This window comes from Anabrus simplex, chromosome 2 (genome assembly GCF_040414725.1).
Source record: "Anabrus simplex isolate iqAnaSimp1 chromosome 2, ASM4041472v1, whole genome shotgun sequence".
NCBI classification, from domain to species: Eukaryota; Metazoa; Arthropoda; class Insecta; order Orthoptera; family Tettigoniidae; genus Anabrus; species Anabrus simplex.
Window position 1 is genome coordinate 715,488,739 of NC_090266.1, and position 22,194 is coordinate 715,510,932.

At 37.9% G+C, this 22,194-nt stretch overlaps 1 protein-coding gene across 1 annotated transcript in view; it reads right to left on the bottom strand.

Annotated features, from left to right (window-relative positions):
- The window catches only part of LOC136863061 (dnaJ homolog subfamily C member 2), a 153,538-nt gene that overhangs the window by 70,798 nt on the left and 60,546 nt on the right, over positions 1-22,194 (bottom strand). The window contains exons 4-5 of the mRNA XM_067139391.2: positions 15,274-15,482; positions 14,960-15,138 (exon numbers count right to left, since the gene is read on the bottom strand). Of these exons, the coding sequence (XP_066995492.2) occupies positions 14,960-15,138; positions 15,274-15,482 (388 nt within the window). The remainder of the gene's footprint in view (positions 1-14,959; positions 15,139-15,273; positions 15,483-22,194) is intronic.

The window sequence follows — 22,194 nt, forward strand, 5'->3', positions numbered from 1 at the left end:
TGTTTATAAATAGCAGAGGTTGATTATGACGGACCTCTAGGCTGGTTTCTGATTCCGGTGCAATGTGAAATATTTATGATACAGTAGCTGAAGTGGTGAAAGTATTTAACCTTGACAGAGAACGAGATGAAAGATACGTACTCGAAAATGTCACACGCTACCAAAATAAGTTGTAGGTATCTTTCTGAAGCAGAAATGACCAGCATACCATACTCTACACTCTGTGGGGTGGGAGAGGGCACATTACATTATTCATCAATAATGGAATGGATAATAAAGCTTGTGACTGTTGAATTCGAATAGCAACCCTTTCACAACAGTTAAAAAATAATTTTGTACAACATACAATTACACAGTAAAAACTCGATGTAGTCATGTCTTTTTTTTTTTTTTTCCTAGTTGCTTTACGTTGCACCGACACAGATAGGTCTTATGGCGATGATAGGACAAGGAAGGGCTGGGAGTCGGAAGGAAGCGGCCGTGGCCTTAATTAAGGTACAGCCCCAGCATTTGCCTGGTGTGAAAATGGGAAACCACGGAAAACCATTTTCAGGGCTGCCGACAGTGGGGTTCGAACCTACTATCTCCCGAATACTGGATACTGGCTGCACTTCTGCGACTGCAGCTATCGAGCTCGGTAGTCATGTCTTCAATGCGGATTGCTGGTCAATGCGTGTGTACATACAGTAGTTATGTAATGATTGTGGACTCATGTACTGTACAGTCACTCCAAACCGGTATACTGGATCAAGATAGCTTGACATCAAGAGCAAGGCTGAGTGGCTCAGACGGTTGAGGTGATGGCCTTGTGACCCCAACTTGTCAGGTTTGATCCTGGCTCAGACCGGTGGTATTTGAAGGTGCTCAAATAAGTCAGCCTTTGTCTGAAGATTTACTGGCACATAAGAGAACATCCGCGAGACAAGATTTCGGCGCCTCAGCGTCTCCGAAAACCGTCAAAGTAGTTCGTGGGATGTAAAACCAATAACATTTTTTAAATCATTATTATTATTATTATTATTATTATTATTATTATTATTATTATTATTATTATTATTATTAACATCGAGAGTATGCTCATTCAGTTTTGGAGCGACTGCACACTGCTTTTAAGAAAAAATTGAGGTTATATTTTTAGGCGACATGTAATACGCAGAACTGTTAATCGAGGGACAGATATTTGAGGTTTTACTGTATGTGCAAGGAATCATGCTGAACAGACTCCCCAGAATTGGCACAGGATGCTGTTCGCTGACTATCAGAGCTAGGATTAAAAAATCATATCTACAAATAGTGGAACTTTTCATGGTGCATATTTTAACGTACTTGCCTACACATGTGGAAATTGTCCATAAATATCAGCAGATGAGGTATGGAGCGTGAAGTGAAGAAACTTAAGAACTATGAACTCTGGAGGGTGCAGAGACAGCAGTGAACAGTGTAGGTAGAATTGCTATCGTCCACAACCACCTGGGTTCAAATATTCGTCCGTATACTAAGACATGACTGAAGAAAGAGATGGCCACGCTGAAACTATCTCAAGTCTACGTATGCTATGGACTGGAGTCTGAAATGGTTCAATATCTCATGGTCTAAAGACGTAAGAGGCAGGCACTCTATAAACAGTTATAAATATGGAGTTGACAGGGAGGATTATAAGCTCGTTACGTTACCAGCAAGTGCTCCCAGGGTCACTGATTTGTGTTAATGTACAACGTGGGACACATTAATGTATAAGCAAAGCAATTCTTGCCCTGGAATAAACAGATGACACTGGTAGTGATTTAATAAATTTTACAGTAGGGTAAATCCACAGGAAGAGGTCACAGAAGAGATGGATGTTGGAAGGGCCGATGAAGTCTCAATATGTTCCTCATATTAGGAGAGCTGACTCTTACATAGTTTTCATATTTATCACACAATATTGTTATACTTGTTACAGGCAAAGTTCTACATATATCAAAACATTACCATAAAAAAGGACGTTCATGGTTCATACACACATGAAGTCTAATCCTTAAGGCACAGAAAGAACAGATATTTCTATTTACCCGGACAGAGGAGATTTTCTTAAAAGTTGCAACTGCATGTAAGTATAGCAGATAATAGTATGTTCTAATTTGGCAACTGAGGACTGTATCCTTATACAATTTATATTTACCGTATTTCTCCAAATCCAAAATGACGGTTTTTCTCAAATCTCCTATGAAAAATGAAGGGTCATCTTGCATTCGCGACCTAACAGTAGCGAATACCACTGGCAACTACCATGGTATTTAATCAAAATGTATGGTCAAATGTTCCATCTTTACAATACTAAAAAGTTATTTATTTAAATAACTTTTAAAAATAACAGAACATGTTTCATCTATCTTGTAGACATCATCAGCCGAAAGGTTTTAAGATTAAAAACAAAGGACAACGACAAAAACACAATAAAATAATTCGGAATACCAAATGCATCAGTTAAAATGTTGTAGATTATGTTGGAATGTTCCGAGCACAAACACTTGAATACTATTAAAAATGAGAAATAAAGATGTTGAACACATGAGATAGTTCAATGAAATTGGTAATAGAGTCCTTCTTGACGTGATGATGATGTGTTGAAATACAGTTCTGCCGAATGCGTCGATAAAAACTTGGTGATATGGAGCACAATGTTTAGTTCTAGTAGAATGAAGATAAAATTAAACGTACATTAAACATAAGTGATGATTCCAATAAATTTTTTTTTGCTAGTTGCTTAACCAATATAAATGGTCCTTTATTGGACATTATAAATTTTCCAGCTAACTCATTCTTGGTTGCCAGCGTTTCGCCCTCGTGTGCAAGGGTGGGCTCATCAGTTGGTACCTAGCACACCTACCAATACACTGGCTAGTGCATACCGTTGAGGCCACTGCGTAGGCTAACTGGAGCCACCGGCAGTGCCAATGCACTGAGAGACTTTGTCTCATTACAAAAAATTTATGCCTGCTTGGCCATCAGATGATATAGATGTTGATTCTCATAGGGAATCTGAAATATTTGTCCTGAATGAGTAAATTTATAATACCAATATAAATGGTCCTTTATTGGACATTATAAATTTTCCAGCTAACTCATTCTTGGTTGCCAGCATTTCGCCCTCGTGTGCTAGGGTGGACTCATCAGTTGGTACCTAGCACACCTACCAATACGCTCCTCCACGGTATGCACTAGCCAGCATATTGGTAGGTGTGCTAGGTACCAACTGATGAGCCCACCCTAGCACACGAGGGCGAAATGCTGGCAACCAAGAATGAGTTAGCTGGAAAATTTATAATGTCCAATAAAGGACCATTTATATTGGTATTATAAATTTACTCATTCAGGACAAATATTTCAGATTCCCTATGAGAATCAACATCTATATCATAGTTGCTTAACGTCGCACCGACACAGATAGGTCTTATGGCGACTATGGGACAGGAAAGGGACCATGGGAAGGAAGTGGCTGTGGCCTTAATTAAGGTACAGCCCAAGCATTTGCCTGGTGTGAAAATGGGAAATCACGGAAAAACATTTTCAGGGCTGCCGACAGTGGGGTTCAAACCTACTATCTCCCGGCCAACTCGCCTGGTTAACAAATCCACTTCAATTCTGCTCAGAGAGACAAAAAAGAAACCAGATAACTATTTCGTCTTCACTTATACCAATAAAAATATTTACGAAATCACCAATATTCTTAAGAAACATAATGTCAAAATTGCCTTTAAAACAGTCAACAACAGTACTAATCCCTTTTACAACTAGCACAAAATCAATAACATCAGGAATAAATTCAACAAATCAGGTGTATATAAGTTAAATTGCAACCAATGTTCCGCGAGCTACGTTGGGCAAACAGGAAGAAACTTTTAAATTATATATAAAGAACACATCAACGCCTCCAAATACAAAAATGATTCCGCCATGAGCACTCGTATAACAGAGTCCAATCATTCCTTCACCTCCATAGAGCAGGACTTAAAAATTCTCTACTTTTATAACAAGGGCAATTTACTCAACGTTTTAGAAAACATCTATTAATATAGACTAAAAATGCAATCCTGTTTACAATTTAAATGAAATTTCAGAAACTGTGAACGTAATTTTTGAGGCATTACTCAACAGTTCCTATTTGAACAAGCCTCGTAACAAACCTCTACGCAGTCGCTCCCCGCCCACTGGTTCCAGCCTTCCCCTACTCACCCCTCATATCAGCTTCCATCACACACGGCCTCCACAGTTCACCTCCCATCAGCCATAAACATCAATATACGCTTGAGCTAGCCATTCTCAGGGCGGGGACGTAAGTAATCAGATGTGTCACATTTTATTCCATTCTTTTGTATTAGAAGTTGCTTTAGAAACTTGCCTACTTTTAACGTTAATAATAGCCTTCATTCTTGTTTTAGGGCACTCTATGCACATTTCCACCTATGAAAACACCATCAGATATTCTGCCTACCTTTTAATCACGCCAACAAGACAAACTCAATTTTATTTTACTGGAACCATCACTTATGTTTAATATACATTTAATTTTATCTTCATTCTACTAGAACTAAACATTGTGTTTCATATCACCAAGTTTTTATCGACGCATTCGGCAAAACTGTATGTCAGCACATCATCATGTCAAGAAGGACTCTATTACCAATTTCACTGAACTATCTCATGTGTTCAATATCTTCATTTCTCATTTTTAAAAGTATTCAAGTGTTTGTGCTCGGAACATTCCAACATAATGTACAAACATTTTAACTGACGCATACGGTATTCCGAATTATTTTAATGTGTTTTTGTCCTCGTACTTCGTTTTTAATCTTAAAACTTTTCAGCTGATGATGTCTACAAGATAGATGAAACACGTTCCGTATTTTAAAATGTTATTTAAATAAAATAAACAATGTTAGTATTGTAAAGGTGGAAGATTTGACCATACCTTTTGATTAAGTATACAGTACATACAACAATACAGGCTTCATAATGGAATTGATTTTATGCAACTACCACAGTAACCACGCCGACTTTCAATGTCCATGTCTTTATTAGGCCTACAGGCTACATCGCCAGCTGTGGCAGCTAGTTGTAGTGCCTCTGTGTAAAGTCATTGGTTCTCGGAAAATAGTGAAAAGAGGACAACATTCTACTTGACGGGAGACAGGCTCGCAGCATGGGCGACCAACAATCCCCTGAAGAGATACAAAAATGTCCCTGTATTAGCTTCTACAAAAAAGTTTCTCAAATCCACAGAACAGCATCAAAACACGCGAGCCTTCAAATTCTTAGAAAGGCCATGGCTACTCAGTGGCGGATTTATAACGCGTCTAATGTCACCTGACAATTAGTAAAATTAACAGTTTTACATACAGCAGGAATATTTCTGTGATGGATCGTCGTATTGTAAAGACACATGGAACAGGTATTGCCGGCAAATTTTCAATGGGTTCTCATTGATATTATGATGCCAATTTTAAGTTAATGGTTATTAAACATGCAGAAATGAAGAATAATAGTTGTGGAGCCGCAAGAAAGTACGGCATAGCCAAAGCCAATGTTTCGCATTAGCGTGAAGACAAAGATAGCTTAAAAATGTGTAGTATAAAAAAGGAAGATTCATTCAGTCGCCCACAACAAGGACACTTTAAAAAGTCGAAGATTAGATTTTCAGGTATGTGTATGAAAAACACACGGGCACAATAAACTTTTTTACCTTCAACGTCTGCGTCCTCACTGTAGATTGCTAGCCGCTGAAGTCGGCCGAAGCCGGCAAGCGGGATGTGCACCTAGCAGCAGCCGGTTGTACCTGACGCTTAGTAAAAGTAACAGTTTTATAGAAAGCAGTAATATTTTCCTGATGGATCGCCGTATTGTAGCGACATGTAATAGGTATTGCCGGCAAATTTTCAATGGGTTCTCTTCGATATTATGCCAATTTTAATTTAATGGTTATGAAACTCACGGAAATAAAGAATAATTGCAACCACAAGAAAATACGGCATAACTAAAGCAAATATTCAGCGCTGGCGTGAAGGTAAAGATAGTCTCAAAATGTGTACTGTACAAGAAAGGCACCTGCATGATTTCACAACGCATTTTTAAAGCCTGATTTAATTTTTTCAAGGAAAAAGTGGGGGTCGTCTTCCATTCAGGGTCGCCTGGGATTCGGAGAAATACAGTACTTATATTAACTGATTTTTAGCCAATAACATACAGTACAATGCGGTTTCATAGAATAATAAAAATGTACTGGTATTTTCTAGTGGAATTTTACAACTAAGTATTGGTGTTCTATATCCACTACGTGAAAAAGAGCAAAAAAATATAGTCTTGTTATAATCTTCAAGCTATCACTGAATAAAATGGATCTGACAATACTGAAATAGATATACTGCTAACTCCATGCTATACTCTGACAGAATATTCCATTCAGCACTTGAGAGACAGGAACATACATTGATGGACAAATCCGTCCGAACACAGAGTATTTACAGATGCACTTTCACAATTACCGGTACTGAGCCAGCAAAATTACGTTGTTTGTTTCTGCATGTGGTCAAAACATAAAAGAAGCTAGCTGAACTTTATTTTGTTTTGTAAACAGTAACTCTTCTGAAATGCAAAAAATAGATCGCACCTATTTCCTTCACTTAAGTGTTCTTTTTTCCACAAACAAGCATGGGAGCATTCTAGTCTAGCATGGATAATATTATTTGTGACTGGTTCTAGAATAGTAATGCTGAATGTGAATACAATAATCTTCAAGTGATAAGGACGGAAGTGTTTCTGATTTGAGACATGAGGACCAAGTGCCAATACTGATCAGAGAGACAACTCAATAATAGTTTCAATTCTTCCTGTCTTGTACATTTGAGTCGCCTAAAAGCAAAACGGATGAAGTCCACTCCAGCACATTTTGAGAAAATGGCTAAAAACCACTAACACCTTCCATTAAGGCAGTTGCTTACGAAATATAAGCATAAAATCACAAAAAAATTCACTGATTATTAGAACAAGTAATAATAATCGTAGTATTATTATTTAGACTGGTATTGTTGTTTTAAAAGTGGACTTTATTGATTTTGCTTCTAAGAAGTGGACTTTATTCATTTTGCATGTTATCAGTATGGATTTTACTTGTTTTGCTACTATTTATTAAAAGCACAAAATACACGAAGACATAATATCCATGTTTCTTTCACTATGGTTTAAGAGTGCCCTGGGTAGACATTTAAACACACAGTTCAGGAGCTTCCTCTGTTGCACTGTAAAGTTCATTATCGACATTTTCGTTGACATCTGACTGATGACTCACCCAAGAGTCGAAGAAGTCAACGTAGTGATGGGCTCAACTTCCAGTCAGAGCCAAAGTGCAATTCAAGGAGCCTTTTCACACCTGACACTTTATTCTTATTGACTGAAGTAGTGTTCTTTAGAACAGGTGAAGGGTATATAGCTGACATATTCTTCTTAGTTTTCATCAGTGATCTGTAGGTTCCAGTTCTATGATAGTAAAACTGGCTCCCCATCCACAAGGAACATGAGATGAGACGTTTTTGATCTGAAAAAGTAGCGCTTGCAAGGTGCAAATTTAAAGTGCCATTGTTGAATAGGTTATATGTGCTATGTTGCCCCTTGTTTCCAGTTAAGTATATCCATGTCAATCCCTGGTTGACGAATGGTTGAAAATCTTTCTATGATGTTAATGTAGGTTTGTGAATCTTCGATTACTTCTCTCTTCTTGAATTCTTTATCACAGAGACCGAATAACCGATCAGGGGGAATGAAGGAACGACCTCTTACTGGAAAAATTAACTGTACCTCCTCTACGTCTCTTGGTGCTTGCAGGAGCCACCTTCGGAGCATAGCTATTATCGTCCTATCCTCAATATTAGTGTGTTCTCTTGTACGAAAGCAAGCTATCTACTTACCTCAATTCTTTTGGAACAGCTCTCTTAGTCGCACTGAGATTGACTCTTTTCTTTCTCGCCTTTGATGGAGACACTACAGAAGGTGATACTTCCATTTTCAACAATGAAAAGCAAGCAATCTCTGATATAAAACTACGAATAAAGGACTAGTAGAAAGCATGCAGCTTTAGCATAATGGTAGCAATGTTATATGTTGTTGTCACGTGACATAGAAGTCAGGTTCTGGTTGGTTGAAGCGTCCTTTACTCATTCTGCTTTTAAAACACAGTGGACTTTATCCGCTTTTGCATATAACCTGAGTTTTTAAAGGGGAAATACTTAAGGATGTTATGGATTTTGCTAGTATATTATTTCATGCTTCAGTAGACACATCTTTTGCCGATATATTTCTACCATTATCTCATTTCTTGTAAAAAGTGGACTTTATCCGTTTCGCTTTTAGGAGACTCATTTGGGTGTACAAAATCTGGCCCAAGTTTTTCCTTCCGCAAGGTTTCTTCATTTACCTCACTAACAGATCTGACTCCCCCTCAGCCCTTACCTCTGACTGGCTTGAAGTAAATTCAAATATGAACTAATAAACAATATAACACTCACAAGGGAACATCCATAATGGTGAAGTCGCCGATCGCGATGAAACTTAGCAAACACATTGAGGTACATGTAAAAACAATGCCAGCATCAATTTTAGGCGCCAACATTCATTAGCGCGTTAACTAATGGGCCTTAAAGTTGCGACATTTCAAGTTCTGCGCGAACAGCGATGAATTCCTCCTGACCAATGCTTAGCCAGAACACTGCTTTGTGCCACACCACTGCTCCTCCTCCCCTCCGCCCCACCTGGTTCAGCATCACTCGTTTCCCTCTCCCCGCGCTGCCGTCTGCTTAGCTGTCGAACAGAACCTGTGCTACACTGCGTACGCTATCAGCCTTCCTCATAGCTCTCCCTTGGAATTTCCACATTGTACAGGCAGTTTACATTGTTGTACCAGTTCGTACAATAGCCATGTACACTTTTACGTATGTAACTGCCATTGTACCCAGAAGACTGTAGTGTGATACTTTAATATGGCTACTTGTTGAATACATAGACCTCTGTCAGCTATAGCGCAAAAGTACGAGTAAGTAGGACTACAGCTCTGCCTGTGATTACGGTATATCTACTGCATATATAAATGCACATCTTTATTTCTTTTTAAAGACTTTGCTTATTACGTCAATCATTCCATGTCATACTCATATCAAAGTTGTCTATGCATTTAATTGAATTATGTTCGATAAGCATGGCTGCAATTGAAATGTGTTGTGCCTTTCACTGCAAAACATAAATACATCGTTCAATACAAGCACAAATAAAAACATTCTATCTAGATTCCTTATACGTAATACGGGAAATACAAGCAGTTTCTAACTCGGAGTTTATAATTGCTGTTGTTCGGGATTTCGTTTCGTTATGACACAACTGATAGCGAACACAAAATGGGGGTAGGGGAGTGGACATGTAAAGAAGGTCTGGACCTGTAACCATATTTTGATATCCCGAGGTACAACATCTCATTACATTCATTGAGATCCTCTACCCGTGCACGTAATTTCTTTAAATAAAAGGATATTTAACGTTGTTTCAAGGTGGGTGATTTATTTTAATAAATTTCATATGTATGTCCACTCTAAATGATACTACCGACAGCTTCAAGGTGTTTCAGACGTAAATAATAATTTAAGCCTAGGTCGGACGCGGTACCTTATACCACATTTGTCCACGCCCGATGGTGCTTAACTCGGGGTTGTACCTACGAATTGACAACCTACCAGAATTAGCAGGAATGAAAATATAACATTTGCATAAAATATGAGTAAATACATTTAGGTTATTTATTATCATTATGAGTGAAACGGAACGTGATTTAAAGGATTTCAATAATTATAGTACGTAAAGAAGCAAAATATAGCGCCGGTCTCGTTCCACAGCCAAGCAGCCGGCAAGTGCGAGGAGAAGGAAGGGGAACGTGCCGGGGAGAACCACTTGGAGGGTAAAAGGCAGTGCAGAGGGTGTGTCTCCAGACGGGAAGTGTGTGTGCTGGCTTAGCATTGGGCCAGCAGGTATTCATCGCTGATCGCGCGGAACTTGAAATGTCGCAACTTTTAGGCCCCTTAGTTAACGCGCTAATGAATGTTGGCACCTAAAATTGATGCTGGCATTGTTTTTACATGTACCTCAATGTGTTTGCTAAGTTTCATCACGATCGGCGACTTTACCATTGTGGATGTTCCCTTGTCAGTGTAAAATGAAGACTGGATCAGAAATACCATCTCTGACTGAAGTTTGCTACGATTGGAGAAAATAAGGAGAAGTGGGGCTATACCAAGATAATATGATTAGAGGAGGGAGTGAATGTTACACTCCACTCATCTTTTGAGGGAAGATAATTGACAATCATATTGCTAGAAGCATCATGAGGGGAAAGAAGGCTGACTCTGGAGAGGGCAGTGCGGTTGAGACATTTCATTACAAACCTAAATTGCTGTTTTCATACAAGTCAGAAATTTTGCTCACAAGTGTGCAGTGAATGGAGCAATTACTGCTTTCTTCCAATCAGGAGATCCTTACCCAATCAGGTAACAATGCCAGGTCAAATTACATCTAAACCTGCTGGTTTATAACACTGCAGTTAGCTGCCACCCTTTCCACTTGCTCAAGTACAATTTTTGTTCTCCACCCAATGAATTCTGCTGTCCAAGTCTACATCAGAAATATTTACTTTCACAGAATAGATCCTCAAAATATTCCTCCCATCAGTCCAGTGATTTCCTGGGATCTACAATCAGTTTGCTTGATTTTGCCAAAAACAATATTCATCATCTTTTTTCCTCCCTTTTGAAGATTCTTAAAACGCCTGAAGTTTTCCCTGCCACACAACCTAGGGGCTCCTGGATTTTTGCCAAAGTCTTTCAGAATCTACAATTATTTGTCATGCTCTGTTTCTTTCCTTTATGTACTGTTCTCCAACTACATCAGTTTTTGTTTGAAGCCATTTTGGAAAAGCCTTCCTTTTATGTTTACAAGCTGCCTCATCACTTCACCAAAAGCTGTGCATTTGCCCCCTATTTACACACTATTGTTCCCTGCATGCCATCCATTCATTTTTTTAATATCCTGGACCTGATTACAGTCTATACTTCACCAATTACATCAATATACTTCTGTCCCTTATCTGCCTACAAACAGACCTCCCTTTCCATGTCACAGTGCTTGTAATACTTATGCACTGCAGTTTAGACAGTGATCTGTATATCAGAAAGTAAATCTGTTATGATATAGTCTGTTTTGGACTTAGTACCGCTTCACCATACGTACTATTACATTTGAAAAAACGAATTACCAACGGCAAAACCCACACTAACATAAAAGTCTACTAAATGCTTACTGTTCCCATTAGCTTCCACATCTTTCACATTTACCCATTATTTTTTCATACCTTTAAGTTCTATTTCCAACTTTCGCAATGAAATCACCCATTACCATTATACTTTCTTTCTCATTTCTTTTTACAATTTGCTTTACGTCGCATGAACACACATAGGTCTTAATAGGTCTTATGGTGACGATGGGATAGGAAAGTTCATTAACTTAACCATTGTAGTTTGATTTTATAATGGTCTATATTGACTACAATCTCTACTCCAATAAACACACACTTAATGTTAGAATTCAGCCTTGTTAATACTTATAGTTATTTAATTAATTATTTATCATTACCGTGGAGAGTTACTGTCCGGAAAATGCAAGTACGTACAGAATGGTATCAGCTTATAAAAGAAACAACAAAGTCCTTGGGTCACGATACTCAGTCATGAGTGGAATGACTGGAGAGAGAGAATATCCGTACATGTTTCGAGGACCTTATTTTCCTCTTCCACAGCGGTTTTCCTCACACTACCAAATATCTCCTGGACCTATTTAGCCATTATTAAACACCAAACTTATTCTGAACAATTTCTCTTGTCATTGTTTACTGCATATTTAAGTCTAAACATTTCTAATTATGTCTATTACCTACAGATATAATCAATTTATTAAAATTAGCACCACTTAAAATTTTACTAAAATCTTCCAATCCAGAGATTATGCCAGTTAATGCTGTGGCTACTTCCATCTGTCCTTGAACACTCCCTAGAGTGGTAGTCCTCACTCTACACTAAGTGAATCTACTGTTGTCCATATATAAACATAATTGGCCTTGACCTTAGCATCGGGCAACATGCCTGTCAATAGAACATCGATATCAGGATCAATACATTACTCCTTTAGCAATTTGGACAATGAATGTTTTTGACACCCAAATCTGAAATTTGTCAGTTGTTCTATTTAAAGTTTTGTGCATTCACTTTGCCCTTGACCTCCGTTGGTTGGACTGGTCATAAATAATTTTGGACAGACATTTATGACTTTATAGCATATTTAATTATGACACATATTATACAGTATAATAATTAGAGATATTTAGAACTAAACATGCAGTGAATGATTACAAGAGGAATTGTTTAGAGTAAGTTTGGAGTTTAGTAACAGGTACAAGAGATATTTGGTAGTGTGAGAAAAACCGCCAAGGAAGAGGACAATAAGGTCCTCGAAACACGTACGGATATCAGACAAAAATAAAGAATTAATTGAATAACTATAAGCATTGGCAAAGCTGAATTCAAACATCAAATATGTATTTAGTAGATTAGGGGTAGGAAAGGACTAGGAGTGGGCTAGGAGAGGAAAGGAAGTGACTGAGGCCTTAATTCAGATACAGCCCCAGCATTTGCCTGGTGGGAAAATAGACAATGGAAATTCATCTTCAGGTCTGCCAACAGTGGGGTTCGATTGATGATTGATGCTTGTTGTTTAAAGGGGCCTAACATCTAGGTCATCGGCCCTTAATGGTACGAAATGAGACGAAATGAAATGACAAATTAAAACCCCAAAATCTTCCACAAACTACAATTCAAAATGATCAGTGGAACCGACCCACAGTGCCTCATATGCACCCAAGCTGGCGTAAAACAATAGTATTACTGACCAAGGGAGAGCTTCTATAGCATGATACTGAATCAATGATGCTTGTAATCGAAAGGAGTCCTAAATTCAAATCATTGGCCCCTCATAATGGTAATTATCGCTAGAAAAGTAGAACCATGGTATTTGTCATGTTGTGGTACTAATCAAGAGTAGCGCAGACTTGCAGTATTCCACACATTATGGTACTACTCACACGTAATGAAATTCACACATGTATTACAGACCTACTGTGTATCGCACACTGTGGCGCCATTGACAGGCAACGCAAACGTATGGTGTTCATCAAATAAGTGTACTAACCACAGGGACTCGTACTATCCTGTGGTCTTCCTCATATAGTGGGTACTAATCATAAGCAAGCCAGAACCATGGCTTCCGTCATCCCATGGTGTCGCTCAGATAGTGCTACTGATCACAGGTACTGTAAAAGCCGTTACGCCCGTTTGCTACTAATCACAAACCTATTTAGTACCCAACATACGGGTACTATGCGCAAGAAAAAGCCACCCATGGTGTTCCCTGCATGGTGGTACTAATTACAAGTAGTATCATGGTTCTAATTTTATCACCCCTTGGTCGTCCCTTTTAGTTGCCTCTTTCGACAGGCAGGGGATACCGTGGGTGTATTCGTCTGCGTCCCCCATCCAAGGGCGTCAGTGGGGTTCGAACCCACTACCTCCTGAATGCAAGCTGACAGCTATATGACCCTAACCATACAGCCACTTTCTCAGTACCATTATACTATTTTTGTTGGTGACTTAAGACTACTGTATCATTCAGTGCCTTGTAAAACTTGTCTCCTTTATCATCATCCACTCCTTAATACGGTAAAATACAATGAGACAGTCCTAGTTCAAATTCTCACAACAATCAAATCGACCTACATCATTTATCTGCATACCTAACAAACTATGTTGTGTGCTACAGTCTTCCTAACGAACAATCCCACTCCATTCCTTATCATTCCCTTTTAACACATGTTACCAAACCGGTTGGAGTCGCACAGCGGTGAGCTTCCATTCAAGAGATAGTGGGTTCGAACCTCATCGTCGGCGGCCCAGAAGATGGTTTTTCCATGTTTCCTATCTTTACACCACGCAAATGCTGGGACTGTTCCTTAATTAAGGTCACGGTCATGTCCTTCCCACTCCTAGCCATTTCCAATCCCATCACCGCCATAAGACCTATCTGTATTGATGCAATGTAAAACAAATTGTAAATTTAACACCTGTTAAGAAAACGTAATCTCCTCACTCTTCCTAGTTATCTCCACTTATCTGAAAGTCATCAACTCTTAACATATGCAGACCCATCCACTTTGCTGACGCAATTGAGTGTAACAGAGAAATAAGATATCACTGAAAACACCTTACGGAATTCAATTTTGTTCATCACAATGTTTCCAAGGAGTCCCTTTGTCTGTCAAATGGAAGCAGTACTGCACAACTTCCATAGGCCTGAGGTTTATTAAAAACATTGCGAGCATGCTGGGCAGATTTCTGTAAATTATTGCCCTTGGCTTACGTACACACTTTTTCATTCTTGATTTAGGGACCATCAGAAGGATGGTACTTCTAGCTGCCCATGAAAAAAATGCCACAACCACTTTTATTCCACAGTAATTAGTACCCCAAAATGTCAGGATGACTTAAAAGGCCATTTAGCCATTGCCATTATTTATGAACTAGAACTTCACTACAGGAACCTGCACCACAAACAAGCAACACTAAAAATAAGATTAACAAAAAAGGAACCAATGAAAACTATCAGTATGATGATGGCATGATAAACTGAAGACAGGAAAATGATTATAAGATGGTAAGAAGGATTAAACATGACTAATAACGCAGACACAGATCATGGTGAGTTCAAGATCACATAAATTTCATTCAACTAATATAAACTAATATTAAGTTATAAGAAATTAACAGACAACAATGAAATTCCTTACGCTTGCCCTTTCTCTTTTTCCTCTTCATCCAAGTAAGAATACTCGCGCCAAGAATCAAAATTATACCAGAAGTCATAGAATTTCTCAACTTCAGCTCGGGAGGCATTACATCCACCCAACTGAGGAACTGGGAGTTTTTTGGACCATCTTGAGTTTAGCTGAAATGTTCTGCCAAAAACCTGAAATAATATAGTTACATTATTCTACAATTTAGATCACAATTAAGCCATAATTATGAAATATAAGGTAAAATTAAATCTCTATCCAGAACACTTATGCACAGGATTTAATTCAAAGAGACATATAAACTTTACCTCATAAAAATTGTTCTTGGAATGCTCATTAGATGTGGGTATAGTATCATCGAACTGTGGATCCACAGAGTCATATGAACGCCTACTCCGTGGATTTCCTAGTATCTCCCATGCCTTGGTGATGCATGTGAAATAATCATCATCTGGACGTATTTCTTCACCTAAGGCTCGTCTCTTATCAGGGTGGTGTTGAAGTACCTTCAATCGATCTGTTTGATATAATTGTAGCAGGCAAAGAAGAAATCAAATATTAATTTTAGCTAATACAACTTTGGAGAAACACAGGGAAATAGAGAACAATATTAAGCCTACACATAACAACTGCAACTGATAATTATTTCTTATAATTTCCAAAAGATTTACAGGCCAGCAGTAAGTGAGAAATGTATGATCATGTTTTTGTGAGGTTGAGTATAATGTTTCTTAACCAAACAAGAGATTATCGACATACACCAAGTTCCTCTAAACTTCTATTTAGAATTTCATTTGGTTTTACAACCACCATCTCCAAAGTATACACAAGATCCAGATCACTACTGACATTCATTATGTAGGAACTACACTGACTTTACCACTACCCTCTCAATGAAAACACACACTTCTAATTACAAGTATTACATGGCCACAAGACTACCCTTCTAACTGTGATGTTGGTAACGAGCGCAAGGTGTCAAGAGGTCTTGTCCCAGGAGTCTGTTGCTGATGACAGTTGATCAAAAGCAGTGAAAATCTTTTAATGAGACAATTCATTTACTTTTTTTCTTCCTCTATTTGCTTTATGTCGCACCAACACAGATAGGTCTTAAGGCGATGATGTGATAGGGAAGGGCTAGGAGTGAGAAGGAAGCGGCTGTGGCCTTAATTAAGGTACAGCCCCGGCATTTGCCTGGTGTGAAAATGGGAAACCACGGAAAACTATCTTCAGGGCTGCTGACAGTGGGGTTCGAACCCACTAATCTCCTGAACACTGGATACTGGCTGCACTTAAGCGGCTGCAGCTATCGAGATCGGTTTCATTTACAATAATAAGAAAGTACAAGTCAATATAATTCCTAATCTATATATATAAAATAACTTGTCCTGACTGACTGATTCATCATCACCGAGCCAAAACTGCTGGACATAAAGAAATGAAATTTTGTGGATACATTCATATTAAGATGTAGGTGCTCGCTAAGAGAGGATTTTTGGATATTCCGTCGCTAAGGGGGTGAGAAGGGGGTTGAAATTTTAAAATGAGTGAATCTATATCTCAAAACTTTAAAAGTTTACAGATGTAACAATTGGTATTTAGGATCTTCTTTAAAAATAAGGAAACACGTATTTTTTGTTTTCAGAAAATCCCAATAGGAGGGATGAAAAACGGTGAAAAATGGGTTGAATGCCTTTAATCAGGATACCGGTACTTATATCTCAGAAACTGAAGATATTACAGACATGAAAATTGGTACGCTTGATCTTTTTAAAAAATAAAGAAACACGTATTTTTTTGTTTTTGGAAAATCCAATTAATGGGAGGGGAAAATGGGGGGTAAATTATTAAAATGAGTGTATCAATATCTCAAAACTTTGAAAGTTTACAGGTGTAAAAATTGGTATTTAGAATTTTCATTATAAATAGAGAAACACGTATTTTTTTGCTTTCGGAAAATCCCAATAGGAGGGGTGAAAAGGGGTGAAAAATGGGTTGAATGCCTTTAATGACGATACTTATATCTCAGAAACTGAAAATATTACAGACCTGAAAATTGGTGTTCGGGATCTCCTATAAAAATAAAGAAACATGTATTCTTTTGTTTTTGGAAAATCCAATTAATGGGGGTGTGAAAAGGGGGTGAATTTTGAAAATGAGTGTATCTATATCTCAAAACTTTTAAAGTTTATAGATGTAAAAAATAGTATTTAGAATCTCCTTTAAAAATAAAGAAACACGTAATTTTTTGTTTTCGGAAAATCCCAATAGGAAGGGTAGAAAAGCGTGAAAATAGGTTGAATGCCTTTAAAGAGGCTACTTATATTTCAGAACCTGAAGATATTACAGACCTAAAAATTGGTATTTGGGATCTACTTTAAAAATAACGAAACAGGTATTTTTTCGTTTTTGGAAAATCCAAATAATGGCGGGTGAAAAGGGGGGTGAATTTTTAAATTGAGTGTGTCTACATCTTAAAACTTTAAAAGTTTACAGATGTAAAAATTGGTATTTAGAATCTCCTTTAAAAATAAATAAACATGTTTTTTTTTTATTTTCGGAAAATCCTAATAGGAGGGGTGAAAAGGGGTTGAATGCTTTTAATGAGGATACTTATATCTCAGAAAGTGAAGATATTACAGACTTGAAAAAAGGTATTTGGGATCTCCTTTAAAAAATAAAGAAACATGTACTTTTCGTTTTTGGAATCCAAATAGTGGAGGGTTGAAAGGGGGGTGAATTTTTAAAATGAGTGTATCTATATCTCAAAACTTTCAAAGTTTACAGATGTAAAAATTGGTTCCTAGAATCTACTTTCAAAACAGAGAAACACGTATTTTTTTTCGGAAAATCCGAATAGGAGGGGTGAAAAGGGGTGAAAAATAGTTTAATGCCTTTAAAAAGGATACATATTTCTCAGAAACTGAAGATGTTACAGACCTGAAAATCAGTATTTGGGATCTCCTTTATAAATAAACAAACATGTATTTTTTTAGAAAATCCAAATAGTGGGTGGGGTGAACGGGGGGTGTATTTTTAAAATGAGTGTATCCATATCTCAAAACTTCAAAAGTTTGCAGATGTAAAAATTGATATTTAGAATCTCCTTTAAAAATAAAAGAACACATATTTTTTTGTTTTCGGAAAATCCCAATAGGAGGGGTGAAAAGTTTGAATAAGGGGTTGAATGTCTTTAATGAGGATACTTATATCTCAGAAACTGAAGATATTACAGACCAGAGAGTTAGTATATGGAATCTCCTTTAAATATACAGAAACATTAATTTTTTTGTTTTTGGAAAATCTAATTAATGGGGGTTGAACAGGAGTGACAAATTGGGGTGAATTTTTAGAAAGACTATATCTACAGTATATCTCAGAAACTTAAAATGTTGCAGACGTAAAAATAGGTATTTGGAATCTCCTGTTAAAGTAAAGAAACAGGTATTCTCGGAAAATCCAATGAAGGTTGGGGGGGGGGGGGGTGAAAAATTGGAAAAAGTAATTGAATTAATTGTATGAGGATACTTACATCTAACTAAAACTAAAGTTGTTACAGACGTGAAAATTGGTATTTAGATATTCTTTAAAAATAAAGCGAAACGTTTGGGGGGGGGAGGGGCGGAGAATCATTTTTGGGGGCGAGTGTGAAAAGAAGTTGAATTCGTTTCATGAGGACACATATCTCAAAAACTGAAGATAATCGGTATTTAGAAGATCCTTTACTATTAAAGAAACAAAAAATTTTTGCCGGAAAATTCACTTAAGGGGGGGCGAGGAGTGTGCAAGTAAGTGAAAAAAGTGAATTGTTTTTATGGGAATACTTATATCTCAAAACTGAAGGTAACACACGTGAACACTGGGATTCGGAATCTCCTTTAAACACAAAGGAACACGTTTTCTTTATGGGTGGGGGGGGGGAGGTAAACCAACTTAACCGCGGTGGGGTGAAAACGGAGGTGAGACCAATTGATTTTACTGTTCCTAATGTACTTATAAGGAGCCTCCGTGGCTCAGGCGGCAGCGCGCTGGCTTCTCACCGCTGGATTTCGTGGTTCAAATCCCGGTCACTCCATGTGAGATTTGTGCTGGACAAAGCGGAGGCGGGACAGGTTTTTCTCCGGGTACTCCGGTTTTCCCCGTCATCATTCATTCAAGCAATACTCTCCAATATCATTTCATTTGTCATTCATTTAATCATTGCCCCAGTGGAGTGCGACAGGCTTCGGCAGGGCTTATTCATTCCATTCCTGACCCGGTTGAATGACTGAAAACAGGCTGTGGATTTTCAATGTACTTATTCTGATCATAAACCGATCATTTTTAATCTCTTCTTGGTTCGTTTTCAAGAGCCATCTTTTCCTTTGGAGAACCTTCTTAGATTACAGTAGATTCTTCTGGCATATAAACAAAAATTTAAACATATTTGAAATAAACGTTAGATAGATATATGATTGACCGTGCAATTGTTCACCTCTGTAATAAGGTCAATAATGCACGGAAGTATGTCATTCGTATCGCCAGATGTCCTGCGCACTTGCCTACGGGCGACAATGGTGCTGGTCATACTGACATCAATAACAACGGCAGCAGATGTAATTTACCGCAAAGTAGAGGTTCAGTACCGCCAAGGCACCCAAGACGACACCACGCCGGATCTCCTCAAGGATTTGATCCACATTAAAAATGCTTATAGGAAAAGATGGGCAAGATTTAGGGACCCAACTGACCGGGTAGAATACCTGGACCTATCCCGGGAAGTACGAAATCGATTGCTGGAGAAAAGACTGAAAAATGGGAGGAACGTTGCCGTAATCTCTCAGAAAACGAGTCAGATCGCGAATTTTGGCGGAATCTCTCAGAAAACGAGTCAGATCGCGAATATTGATGGGTTATATATAAAACGATAAGCATTCAATTATAAATTTCAGTATAATACCGTAGCGAAGCACGGGTATCTTGCTAGTAATCTATATAAATCTCCCCCAATACTACCCGGTCCCACATCAATAATTCATGCTGTACAGCTCCAGGATCTAAGCAGACTCATTATTACCCAACAAATTCATTAGTAATTGGTCTTAATTTTTCCCTTGAGGTTTCCTTCTGTCACTTCTGTACCGATTAGCAGCTATCTCATTACTTTAGAATTAAGTTTTAGTTACAAGAGACTGAATCAACAATTCCCACCTCGAACAATCGTTATAGCGGCATCGGTTTTAACGACACTTCGTCTATAGTGTCAGCTATTTACAAATAAAGGGAGTGTTTTCCAGCCTTGCTTAAGATGACAATCTCGAATCCAACACAGTTTTAACCTCATTTTTAATGACGATTTTCAAAGAACCAAAATATTTTATGATCTCTATTGTCATCCGAACATTCATAAGTCAGGGTTGGTGGTTGGAGATCGAATTCAACCGAAATTCGAAAATTTATGAAATATAACACTGTATTCTATATTGCATTTATTTCAGTTTTGCACCTTTAATGTCAAGCTTAACTAAATATGCATAATCTAGAAAAAGCCTAACTAAGTTTTATTCTTTAACATTTTTCCATCTCACTCGATTCACAGCATGAATCTGTTACAACAACCCCTGTCTATAACACAATTTATCAGATCCCTTGGATGTCGTTATAACCAAGTTCTAGTGTATCATCTCCCTTTGGCAACAATTCCTTTTTGTTGGAATTACTACTACTACTACTACTACTACTACTTTCATCATTATTTAAAAAAATTTTTTTTTTTTTCACATTTCAACATAACTTCATGTTTCTATCTGGTTAGCAGTGCACCTAGGTTCACCTTTTGGTCTTGGCCTTGGCTGCGAGTTAATGATCAGATACCCATCCTGCCATCATGTGCTGATTCTAGTAAAACTCCTATCCTGAGATTCAAACCCAGGACACTCATACTGGAAATAGAGTGGCTAGACTACTATGCTTACAGGATAGTGCAAGAGCATTAAAAGAAACAGAAGTTCTGTAATCCACTAAGGACTGTTTCATCAAATTAGGAGGAATCTGTCAAGTTTAATAAAATATTCAGGATGTTCAATGATTAACAGCTGAAAAATGCCTACGCAATACAATTCTTAGGAATAATTATTGATCGATAAATATTCTCACAAGGGAAGGTCGCGTACTGGGGAATTGCCAATTTCAAGTAAATTTTTCATACACATTAAATGAGCCAAGAATGGCCAAAATATTTCTTTTGAACATTAACTCACCCCACCTACAGAAAAAGTTGAAGTTCATGTGTATGTGTATGAATTAGCATACTTCGCTATGCAGGACTGCGCAGCATATTGGGTTCACTTGTCGAGAGGCCGCTACTCCACTGTACCTTATCCGCAACATGCATGGTCCAACAGCTGATTTGAGACCATGTTGTCATACGCTTATAGCTGTTTTATGAGACAAGTGGATGGTTGTATAATGGCAATCAACATAGCCCAACTTACTTTTGCTTTGCAAGAATGTTTCTTTACAATTTGCTTACGTCACACCAACACAAATAGGTCTTATAGAGACGATGGGATAGGAAAAGGCTAGGAGTAGGAAGGAAGCAGCCATGGCCTTAATTAATGTACAACACCAGCACATGGCATAGTGCTACAGAAAAACACCGACACAGATAGGTCTACAATATAAGGAAAATTGACAAGTTTCCACCTTATCAATACATTAATTTACTTACTCTAAAGTGGTAAAATCATTCAATACCGGTTTCGATCCCTATGGAATCATCCTCAGTTGACACACGATGAAATATTTACAAAAACATCACATGTAAAAGATTTACATGGACTATGCAAGTTGCTCATAAAGAAAAATGTACAAGGTTTAAAGCATACCACATGTGGATATGTAACCTTCAGAAGCGTAAGGAAAATAACATCTGTAACGATGAAAAAGGCCAACAAAGAAGTGGAAGCCATAGTAGGAGTAGAAATATTCATAGAAGTTACATCTGTTGTATAGTCCTACAGTCCCGAAAACGTGTGTAACAGTGATCAGAGTGGGTTCTGCCTGGAGATGTGTTCAGGAAGGACATAGACTTTAAAAGGGGAAAAAATCAGTTACCGCCGCAGTGCAATCTTTGGTGTACACCACACACAGTTACACCATAATGCTGAGAGTTACCGTAAGTGGCAAACTTGTCGGGCAGTTATGAATCACTTTAACAGTTGAAAGGTGTGCTTGGTAAGGCTGTGAGA